This window comes from Xyrauchen texanus, chromosome 7, assembly GCF_025860055.1.
Source record: "Xyrauchen texanus isolate HMW12.3.18 chromosome 7, RBS_HiC_50CHRs, whole genome shotgun sequence".
In the NCBI taxonomy this organism is placed as follows: domain Eukaryota; kingdom Metazoa; phylum Chordata; class Actinopteri; order Cypriniformes; family Catostomidae; genus Xyrauchen; species Xyrauchen texanus.
This window is the reverse complement of record NC_068282.1, coordinates 1,864,205-1,876,841: the sequence shown is the minus strand read 5'-3', so window position 1 is coordinate 1,876,841 and position 12,637 is coordinate 1,864,205. Positions and strand designations below refer to the sequence as shown.

At 37.7% G+C, this 12,637-nt stretch overlaps 1 protein-coding gene across 5 annotated transcripts in view; it reads left to right on the top strand.

Moving 5' to 3' along the window:
* The window catches only part of LOC127646468 (potassium voltage-gated channel subfamily KQT member 2), a 78,832-nt gene that overhangs the window by 48,026 nt on the left and 18,169 nt on the right, over positions 1-12,637 (top strand). For 3 of the 5 annotated variants that reach the window (XM_052130158.1, XM_052130156.1, XM_052130155.1), the window contains one exon: positions 10,151-10,259. In XM_052130158.1, coding sequence (XP_051986118.1) covers positions 10,151-10,259 — 109 coding nt within the window. Of the gene's footprint in view, positions 1-3,123; positions 3,142-10,150; positions 10,260-12,637 lie in introns of all 5 variants that reach the window. The other 2 variants (XM_052130157.1, XM_052130159.1) reach the window with 2 other exon arrangements.

The following is a 12,637-nucleotide window of genomic DNA, read 5'->3' as shown; positions in this document are numbered from 1 at the left end:
AGGGCTGTCAATCGATTACAAATTTTAATCGCATTAATGACATGGTGTCCCGATTAATTAATCGCGATTAATCGCATATACAAATATTTGCTGAGAAAGCCCCTCATATAACAATAATTCAATATATAATGATTATACATACTGTATATATATATCAATATATAATTATACATAGTTATCTTTAAATATTAAAAAATCATATATAAATAAATATTCAGATAATTAAAATGCATTACATTCTTGTAGTTCATCATTGATAAAACGATACAAAAAGTGGCTTTAGAATACAATGTATTGTTTACTATCATATTATTGATCATAATTCAATCATTGACACACAGTTCACATCAATCCATTACACAAGTGAATTTATCAATCAGAGATTTATTATGAGGGCTTGTTTAAGGACCGTCAATGTACACCTGCGTCAGACATGCTTGTGTAGCGTCTCTGGTGCGTTGCATCATAAACATACAATTTTTAGTTCACTGTTTCAAGTTAAATATAGTTTAATACTCAATCTTTAAACACATCTTGAGATCCATTAGTTCGGATTTGCGCTCCTTCAAGTGTTTTGAACGCAAGAATGTAACTCATGTTTGTGTTGTTCTATTGAAGTGTTTCTTCACTGTATAAACTGTGTGTTGCTCATACAGCTGAAGTTTCACTTACTGCCCTCTGGAGGAAACAGGTGGTACTACAAGCTTGCATTTCTCTGGAATCTTCCTTATTATGGTGCGATTAATTGGGTACATTTTTTTAACGCGTTATTTTTTTGTCAAACGAATCGTTCTGAATTAACACGTTAAATCGACAGCCCTAATATATATATATATATATATATATATAATATTATTATTATTATATTATTATTTAAGTGTAACATTCCATTTTACAAAGATGCTACTAATGATCATTTGAATCTTCTGAAGGTTCTTAAGAAATATATACATGATTGCTACAGAAATAGGGAAACACTTTACCAAAAAGTTGTTTATATTAACATTATTTAACACAATAGTTAACATAATTAACAACTAAGAACAATACTTCTACAGCATTTATTTATCTTGGTTAATGATACTTTCTACACATTTTCTAATACATTTTGCACATTAGCGTATGAATTAATGATAGTTAGTGTATTATGAACTAACAAAGAACAAGAGAATATATATTTTTTTTAATGAATATTAACCAATATTAATATAAGGCTGTAAAAAAAGTTTTTTGTTCATTGATAGTTCATGATGTTCATACACAAAAAAAAAAATAAATAATATATATATATATATATATATATATATATATATATATATATATATATATATATATATATATTAAGATTTACGCATTTCAATTTCATAAAATTCTATCAAATTGAATGTTAAAGAAATCATTACAAAAATTCCACTTTTTTAATTTTATTTTTTATGTATCTTATTTGATACATTAATCGTTAATGGTCATTATCCTCCAGCAATTCATCTTTGTGTTGGACATTTGTTAATGTAGTTTTTCTACAGGCGTAAATCTTGGAGTATTATCAGAGATATCAAATGTTTGAGAGTTTGACCATGACAACTTCCTCTCCTTGTTCTATAAATATGGATTAAAATGTATCATAGTTCAATTCAGCACATCAAATACAATATGAATCAAATATAATTTTTAATAAACATTTATCGTATGTATTTTATGCATCAAACACTATATCGACGTTTAAAAAGGGAAACAGTAAGATGACATCATAATAGCTTACAATGTCAAATAATGAGATTTGTATAATAACAGAGCATCTATGAAAATATACAGAAATATTAGTTCATACTTTAAATATATCTTATAAAATGTTTATGTCAGACTTTTCAAAGCTCTGTGATGTTTGATGTTGTGTGCATGAATGTAAATGTAACGGTGCTTGAGAGATATTCCTCAAAGGTCTGTTGTATCATATTTGGTACATGGATTTCAAAGGGGCTTTTTCAATAAAATAATATACAAACTTTTAACCAAGCACAAGATGCTTATATTCAGCAAATACTCATTTTAAAATATTAGTAACAATCTAATCATTACTGTCACTTTTACTTTATTGAAATAAGCTGCCATTTATCCCAACATAACTTCTTGTGCAATTCCGCCCCTATATTAAATAGATCGATATAAACATTGAAACCACTTTTACCACAAATAACCACTAGATGGCACCATAAACGTGCAACTTACACACCAAAGATTGTTTTGCCCATCAGCTTGAACAGAGAGTGAAACATGAGCCGTCAAACATTGTGGATCATATTTGATACATACAGCGTTATAGGGTTAAGTAATCTTTAATTAAATAATTATAAAAATTACTTTTTTTTTAAAAGTTTTATGAAATTTTGTTATAAAATTGAAATGCGTAAAAACTAATTGGCAAAAATATATATTTTTTTGAGTGCATGAAGAACTTTAGTGTAAGGTGTTGGCAGAACTAGATATAAAACAATAGTTAACATAAAGTGAATTTACATTAAAGATTTATCGAAATCATATTATATGCCTTATTAACATTATTTTGTCATTGTTAAGTTTCATTGATAACTTTAAATTAACATTTGAATGATTTATCTTTTCTTTTTTTTTTTGTCCCTACTTTTTTGTAATTTTACCCATAGTAACTCCACATACTGTATCTTTCTTTATTAATTATGCTGTCATGAAATATCTCACTGTCTTTTATTAATTGCTATTTGATTTTTTAAGTAAACTCTCAATCATGATTAGATGGTTAGCATGGTTAGCATAGATCAAAGCTAGCATTTTTATAGCATTCATACTTTTGTTACAGAAGTTACAGATAAACTTCTGATGTCTTGTTAGTGTTCATATTCAAAATGCGGCTTCTCTTGCATTTAAAAACTGAGATTAACATTTCACAGCATACATGAAAGGGTGTGTATAATTTCTCTGAAGGTGAAATTATAGGATCATCATTTTAAAAAATGTCAAATGTATTATTATTCACTTTCACTTTGTATTATTTCCATTGTTTTTAAGCAGGCCTTTGTTTTTGTTGTCTGGTCAGCTGTTTGTAATGATCCTTTAGTACCATTTCTTCTCCCCAAACGAACGCAGCAATCAAAGGGTTAACCAGTAAACGTGTACCACGTGGCTCTAGAACTAACTAGTGCTAGTGATAAAAATGCATGTTCTTGTTCTAGAATCATGACTCATATTAGGCCAACAGCCAATCCCATCGTCCCATGATCCCAAAACAATACCTGCAATCTGAATTCAAAGGTGCTGCACTCCTGCATGTGAGGAAATCTAGTTATAGACTTGATGAGAAAATTCTCCAAATGCAACTTTTGACTTTCCAACCTCATTAGTGCTGTCTCAGGCATCTGGAGCGCTACAGTTGTTGGTTTATTCGGCATTATTAGCACAGGTAGATTTATTTTTACACACCTGCCCAATGCCAGATGGTCTGTGCTTACAAATGAGAACACAGCTGACACTGTGGCCCAAAACAACTGAAGCAATCAGTATTTGCATGGATATAATAAGAAATGGTGCTGGGTTAGCTTTATTTAAGTGGTGATGACTATATAAGTGGTGGATTGTCATGACCCAAAAATGGGTTGCAGGTGCAAATAATAAAATGCAACTAACTATATAATCAAATTAGTTTCAAACTGTGGAGGAAACGTGGTATCTTTTGTTGTTGATGTCCAAACAATCTTCACTGTATTTTGGCTCAAGTTCATCTGTCGCTTGGTAGAAGCTTGTCAGATTACACAGATGTCAACATGGACAGGTTTTGTAACATAACCTCATCCTCAAAAACCTGGAACAAATCTACTCCAGTTTTAAAAATGCCACACCAGATAAAATGACATGTTTTACTATGTTAGGATTGATACAAGATGATGCATTTTAAAGATAACAAACCATAATAAATAGTATTAATTTATAAGCAAGAGCATTCATTTTTACATATTTGAATATTGTACAAATGGAGAATTTACTTCCAAATTACGCTTTAAATTATTCAGTGTAGAAACTACTTAATGTTTTCTGCTTTATTTACTTTACCACAAAATAATTTTATTCAGTGCAGACAATATTACAAATAGATTAGGGGTATGGTTCTGTGTTGGGCTGCCATAAAATTTGGGTGCTGTAGCAAAACCAGTTGAGAACTTCTGCTGGAGATGTCTCAACTCTGCAAAACATTATTTTCAAAATCATTAAACCCTAACCCAACCCTTTCCCTGAACCCTAGCCCAACTCTAACCCAACCCTTACACTGAACTCTAACACAACCCTTAACCTGCACCCTAGCCCGACCCTAACCCAACCCTTACCCTGAACCCTAAACACTAACCCAACTCTTACCCTGAACCCTAAACCCTAAACATTAACCCAACCCTTACCCTGAACACTAAACCCTAACCCAACACTTACACTGAACCCTAACCCAACCCTTACCCTGAACACTAAACACTAACCCAACCCTTACCCTGAACCCTAAACACTAACCCAACTCTTACCCTGAACCCTAACCCAACCCTCACCCTGAACCCTAAACACTAACCCAACCCTTACCCTGAACCCTAAACACTAACCCAACTCTTACCCTGAACCCTAACCCAACCCTTACCCTGAACACTAAACACTAACCCAACCCTTACCCTGAACCCTAAACACTAACCCAACTCTTACCCTGAACCCTAAACACTAACCCAACCCTTACCCTGAACCCTAAACACTAACCCAACTCTTACCCTGAACCCTAACCCAACCCTTACCCAGAACCCTAAACCCTAAACACTAACCCAACCCTTACCCTAAACCTAACCCTAGACCCTAAACACTAACCCAACCCTTACCCTGAACTCTAAACCCTAAACATTAACCCAACCCTTACCCTGAACACTAAACCCTAAACACTAACCCAACCCTTACCCTGAACCCTAAACCCTAAACATTAACCCAACCCTTACCCTGAACACTAAACCCTAAACATTAACCCAACCCTTACCCTAAACCTAACCCTAGCCCAACCCTAAACACTAACCCAACTCTTACCCTGAACCCTAAACCCTAAACATTAACCCAACCCTTACCCTGAACACTAAACCCTAACCCAACGCTTACACTGAACCCTAACCCAACCCTTACCCTGAACCCTAAACCCTAAACACTAACCCAACCCTTACCCTAAACCTAACCCTAGCCCAACCCTAAACACTAACCCAACCCCTACCCTGAACCCTAAACCCTAAACATTAACCCAACCCTTACCCTGAACACTAAACCCTACACATTAACCCAACCCTTACCCTAAACCTAACCCTAGCCCAACCCTAAACACTAACCCAACTCTTACCCTGAACCCTAAACCCTAAACATTAACCCAACCCTTACCCTGAACACTAAACCCTAACCCAACGCTTACACTGAACCCTAACCCAACCCTTACCCAGAACCCTAAACACTAACCCAACCCTTACCCTAAACCTAACCCTAGCCCAACCCTAAACACTATCCCAACCCTTACCCTGAACACTAAACCCTAAACATTAACCCAAGCCTTACCCTGAACACTAAACCCTAACCCAACCCTTACCCTGAACCCTAAACACTAACCCAACCCTTACCCTGAACACTAAACCCTAAACACTAACCCAACCCTTACCCTAAACCTAACCCTAAACACTAACCCAACCCTTACCCTGAACCCTAAACATTAACCCAACCCTTACCCTGAACACTAAACCCTAAACATTAACCCAACCCTTACCCTGAACACTAAACCCTAACCCAATGCTTACACTGAACCCTAACCCAACCCTTACCCTAAACCTAACCCTAGCCCAACCCTAAACACTAACCCAACCCCTACCCTGAACCCTAAACCCTAAACATTAACCCAACCCTTACCCTGAACACTAAACCCTAAACATTAACCCAACCCTTACCCTGAACACTAAACCCTAAACACTAACCCAACCCTTACCCTAAACCTAACCCTAGCCCAACCCTAAACACTAACCCAACCCTTACCCTGAACCCTAAACATTAACCCAACACTTACCCTGAACACTAAACCCTAACCCAACGCTTACACTGAATCCTAACCCAACCCTTACCCTGAACCCTAAACCCTAAACACTAACCCAACCCTTACCCTAAACCTAACCCTAGCCCAACCCTAAACACTAACCCAACCCTTACCCTGAACCCTAAACATTAACCCAACCCTTACCCTGAACACTAAACCCTAACCCAACGCTTACACTGAACCCTAACCCAACCCTTACCCTGAACCCTAAACCCTAAACACTAACCCAACCCTTACCCTAAACCTAACCCTAGCCCAACCACTAACCCAACCCTTACCCTGAACACTAAACCCTAACCCAACCCTTACCCTGAACCCTAAACCCAAGCCTTACCCAAAACCCTAAACCCTTACCCTGAACCCTAACCGTAATTCTAAACCTACCCGTTCCTCAACCTCTATAGCAGCAAATACGAATCTTGTGAGAATTTAGCTGAAAAACATGCAGTTACACAATAAATAAATGGTATTGTATGTGTTTTTAAGTAGTACATAGTAGTTAAAGACATCTAATATAAAGTTCTAAAAGTTTCTACAATGAATACAATAAATTCCTTCATAATAAGTCAAACTAGCACGTAGGAAATAGTGAAAGTTTATTACTCTTTACTTATGCATTGACCCCAAAAGGTATTTGTTCACTTAAGACACACTTAATGTGTAAATGTCATTGCATTAGATAAGAACATATGAAAACAAATGCTACTGGAGCTTTAACTTCTCTTTTCTTCACTGAATGATTTTTGCTCAATGACTTTGAATCAACTGGTGTCTTGGTGATTTTTAGTGGATGTATATAGCCGGTTCCCCTCAAGTTCAGCACATTAACTATGAACTTGTTCCACTAACTTTAAAAGTGTGACACTACTTTTTGCTTTTATATTTTGTCTTCTAATTCAGTGACTGTTATGCATTTCAAGTGTGGCTTGTATTGCTTGGGGCCACTGCATGGCTTTGTTCATGGTCACGGGACTGTGCACACAGACAGCTTTACAAAACTGCATATCCTGAACCCTAGCCCAACTCTAACACAACCCTTACCCTGAACACTAAACCCTAACCCAACCCTTAACCTGAACCCTAGCCCAACTCTAACCCAACCCTTAACCTGAACCCTAGCCCAACCCTTAACCTGAACCCTAGCCCAACTCTAACCCAACCCTTAACCTAAACCCTAGCCCAATCCTTAACCTGAACCCTAACCCAACCCTTAACCTGAACCCTAGCCCAAATATAACCCAACCCTTAAACTGCACCCTAGCCCAGCTATAACCCAACCCTTAACCTGAACCCTAGCCCAACTATAACCCAACCCTTAACCTGCACCCTAGCCCAACTATAACCCAACCCTTAACCTGAACCCTAACCCAATCCTTAACCTGAACCCTAGCCCAACTATAACCCAACCCTTAACCTGCACCCTAGCCCAACTATAACCCAACCCTTAACCTGAACCCTAACCCAACCCTTAACCTGAACCCTAGCCCAACTATAACCCAACCCTTAACCTGCACCCTAGCCCAACTATAACCCAACCCTTAACCTGAACCCTAGCCCAACTATAACCCAACCCTTAACCTGCACCCTAAACACTAACCCAACCCTTACCCTGAACCCTAAACACTAACCCAACCCTTACCCTAAACTTAACCCTAGCCCAACCCTAAACCTGAACCCTAGCCCAACTATAACCCAACCCTTAACCTGCACCCTAGCCCAACTATAACCCAACCCTTAACCTGAACCCTAACCCAACCCTTAACCTGAACCCTATCCCAACTATAACCCAACACTTAACCTGCACCCTAGCCCAACTATAACCCAACCCTTAACCTGAACCCTAACCCAACCCTTAACCTGAACCCTAGCCCAACTATAACCCAACCCTTAACCTGCACCCTAAACACTAACCCAACCCTTACCCTGAACCCTAAACACTAACCCAACCCTTACCCTAAACCCTAAACACTAACCCAACCCTTACCCTAAACTTAACCCTAGCCCAACCCTAAACCTGAACCCTAGCCCAACTATAACCCAACCCTTAACCTGCACCCTAGCCCAACTATAACCCAACCCTTAACCTGAACCCTAACCCAACCCTTAACCTGAACCCTAGCCCAACTATAACCCAACCCTTAACCTGAACCCTAACCCAACCCTTAACCTGAACCCTAGCCCAACTATAACCCAAACCTTAACCTGCACCCTAGCCCAACTATAACCCAACCCTTAACCTGCACCCTAGCCCAACTATAACCCAACCCTTAACCTGCACCCTAAACACTAACCCAACCCTTAACCTGAACCCTAACCCAACCCTTAATCTGAACCCTAGCCCAACTATAACCCAACCCTTAACCTGAACCCTAACCCAACCCTTAACCTGAACCCTAGCCCAACTATAACCCAACCCTTAACCTGCAACCTAGCCCAACTATAACCCAACCCTTAACCTGAACCCTAGCCCAACTATAACCCAACCCTTAACCTGCACCCTAGCCCAACTATAACCCAACCCTCAACCTGCACCCTAGCCCAACTATAACCCAACCCTTAACCTGCACCCTAAACACTAACCCAACCCTTACCCTGAACCCTAAACACTAACCCAACCCTTAACCTGAACCCTAACCCAACCCTTAACCTGAACCCTAGCCCAACTATAACCCAACCCCTAACCTGCACCCTAGCCCAACTATAACCCAACCCTTAACCTGCACCCTAAACACTAACCCAACCCTTACCCTGAACCCTAAACACTAACCCAACCCTTACCCTAAACTTAACCCTAGCCCAACCCTAAACCTGAACCCTAGCCCAACTATAACCCAACCCTTAACCTGCACCCTAGCCCAACTATAACCCAACCCTTAACCTGAACCCTAACCCAACCCTTAACCTGAACCCTAGCCCAACTATAACCCAACCCTTAACCTGCACCCTAGCCCAACTATAACCCAACCCTTAACCTGAACCCTAACCCAACCCTTAACCTGCACCCTAGCCCAGCTATAACCCAACCCTTAACCTGAACCCTAGCCCAACTAACCCAACCCTTACCCTGAACCCTAAACACTAACCCAACCCTTACCCTGAACCCTAAACACTAACCCAACCCTTACCCTAAACTTAACCCTAGCCCAACCCTAAACATTAACCCAACCTTTACCCTGAACCCTAAATCCTAAACATTAACCCATCCCTTACCCTGAACACTAACCAAACCCAAACCCTGAACCGTAGTCCAACCCTAACCCTTACCCTGAACCCTATCCCAAACCTTACCCTAAACGCTAACCCAACTCTTACCCTAAACCCACTGTATGGCTTTGTATTTTATTTACATTACATTCATAATGTTAGCCAGAGGGGAACTGGCCCCCACAGTGAGTCTGGTTTCTCCCAAGGTTATTTTTCTCCATTAATCTACATCTTATGGAGTTTTGTGTTCCTCGCCTACAGCTTGCTCACTGGGGTTATTAATACAATTATCATTTAATTATTTTTAAACACTATTAAAAATCGTATATTATCTAAATTACACAATAATGATTAATCGACTTTATAGACATTACAGTTTTATCGTCTGTTAATGCTGATATTCTGTACAGCTGCTTTGAAACGATGTGTGTTGTGAAAGGCGCTATACAAATAAAATTGACTTGACTTGACTTTGTTCATGGTCACGGGACTGTGCACACAGACAGCTTGACAAAAATGCATATTCACTGGCTCAGTAAATGCTATTTTTGGGCCACAGTTGTCTTATTTTCCCCCAAAAGCTCTCAGACCCACTTGCCCAAACCCTGTTTTTGCACTCTGCCAATATGACCCAACTTGGGCTGTCTTTCCTAAAAGCATCGCAAGCTTAAGTTGATCGTAGAGGCCATTGGCGCCAATGGTTTCTATGATAGACTTATGAGGTTTATCCTGCTAAGTTCCATTCTAGAGAGATAGAATGAAGTTAAATTAAAGGTTAGGGGTTAGTTGACTAACTCTAGAGTCCTCCTGTCCTCATGTTGTGTTTTGTAGAAGCCAGCCTGCCTGGAGAAGACATTGTTGATGACAATAAGAGCTGCCATTGTGAGTTTGTCCCTCAAGATTTAACGCCGGGACTAAAAGTTACCATCAGGGCTGTGTGGTAAGCAAAGATGAAAGAAGAAGCTTTACTCAACGGGGATCCTAATACCATCAGATTTGCATATTATTAATCATAACATACCAGTTTGCATCACATAAGAATACTTTCTAAACTCATATTTTATCTGAATGTACGTAAGTTACAAAAACTTGTTACATTCAATATTTTGAATCTTTCGTTGCACACCTTCATTTCTCAAATTCATGCCAGCAACCCTTAATGCATGTGACATTTTGAATATTAAAGGTCGGTATCGATGTATTAGTTCGAGAAAATATATCAGTCTCTTGGGTTAAGGGCTATTTGGGTGAAAAAGTGTCCAGGTCATATTTCAAACACACACACAAAAAAAGAAAAGACAAACTGTATTTTGTATAAAGAACATTAAGCCAGTTTTTGGACCTTTTTTTTTTATATTTGTACTTTATTTTTATCATGACATTTAAGCACATTTACTGTAATAATTTAATTTTATTTACTGTAATACCATGTTTTTGGGTAACACTTTACAACAAGATTGTATTTTTATCATGAGTTAACTACATTAGTTACTGTAACATGAATTACTTCTAAACAAATATCTTAAACCAATTTTCTACATACAGTATACTAATACATTTTATAGAGTAAATGTTGTATATATTGACATTAGTTATCTTAATAAATCAACATTAACCAAGATAAATAAATTCTGTAAAAAAATATTTTGTTCAATATTTGTTGATGAATCCATAATCCATAAATTATTGTTAATGAATAGAACCTTATTGTTAAGTGTTACTGTTTTTTTTTGTATTATTATTATTGTTGAAATCAGCATGAATTAAAACATTACAGTAAATACTACCATCATTTATAAAAATACTTTTAAGATTAAATAATGTCATAATTTTTACACATTATGGCGTTCCTTCATTATAAGTTTTGTGTTCCCTCACAATAGTTTTGCGTTCCTTCATTATAAGTTTTGTGTTCCCTCGCAATAGTTTTGCGTTCCTTCATTATAAGTTTTGTGTTCCCTCACAATAGTTTTGCGTTCCTTCATTATAAGTTTTATGTTCCCTCACAATAGTTTTGCATTCCTTCATTATAAGTTTTGTGTTCCCTCGCAATAGTTTTGCATTCCTTCATTATAATTTTTGTGTTCCCTCACAATAGTTTTGCGTTCCTTCATTATAAGTTTTGTGTTCCCTCGCAATAGTTTTGCGTTCCTTCGTTATAAGTTTTGTGTTCCCTCGCAATAGTTTTGCGTTCCCTCGTAATAAGTTTTGTGTTCCCTCACAATAGTTTTGCGTTCCTTCATTATAAGTTTTGTGTTCCCTCGCAATAGTTTTGCATTCCTTCATTATAAGTTTTGTGTTCCCTCAACATAGTTTTGCGTTACTTCATTATAAGTTTTGTGTTTCCTCGCAGTAGATTTGCGTTCCTTCATTATAAGTTTTGTGTTCCCTCGCAATAGTTTTGCGTTCCTTCATTATAAGTTTTGTGTTCCCTCGCAATAGTTTTGCGTTCCTTCATTATAAGTTTTGTGTTCCCTCGCAATAGTTTTGCGTTCCCTCGTAATAAGTTTTGTGTTCCCTCACAATAGTTTTGCGTTCCTTCATTATAAGTTTTGTGTTCCCTCGCAATAGTTTTGCATTCCTTCATTATAAGTTTTGTGTTCCCTCACAATAGTTTTGCGTTCCTTCATTATAAGTTTTGTGTTCCCTCGCAGTAGATTTGCGTTCCCTCGAAATAAGTTTTGTGTTCCCTCACAATAGTTTTGCGTTCCTTCATTATAAGTTTTGTGTTCCCTCGCAATAGTTTTGCGTTCCTTCATTATACGGTTTGTGTTCCCTCACAATAGTTTTGCGTTCCTTCATTATAAGTTTTGTGTTCCCTCGCAATAGTTTTGCGTTCCTTCATTATAAGTTTTGTGTTCCCTCGCAATAGATTTGCGTTCCTTCATTATAAGTTTTGTGTTCCCTCGCAATAGTTTTGCGTTCCCTCGTAATAAGTTTTGTGTTCCCTCACAATAGTTTTGCGTTCCTTCATTATAAGTTTTGTGTTCCCTCGCAATAGTTTTGCATTCCTTCATTATAAGTTTTGTGTTCCCTCACAATAGTTTTGCGTTCCTTCATTATAAGTTTTGTGTTCCCTCACAATAGTTTTGCGTTCCTTCATTATAAGTTTTGTGTTCCCTCACAATAGTTTTGCGTTCCTTCATTATAAGCTTTGTGTTCCCTCGCAATAATTTTTTGTGTTCCCTTGTTATAAGTTTTGCGTTCCATCGTAATAATTTTTGTGTTCCTCAGTAATAAGTTTTGTGTTCCTCAGCTATGAGTTTTATGTTCCCTCGTAATAGTTTTGCGTTCCCTCATAATAAGTTTTTTGTTCCT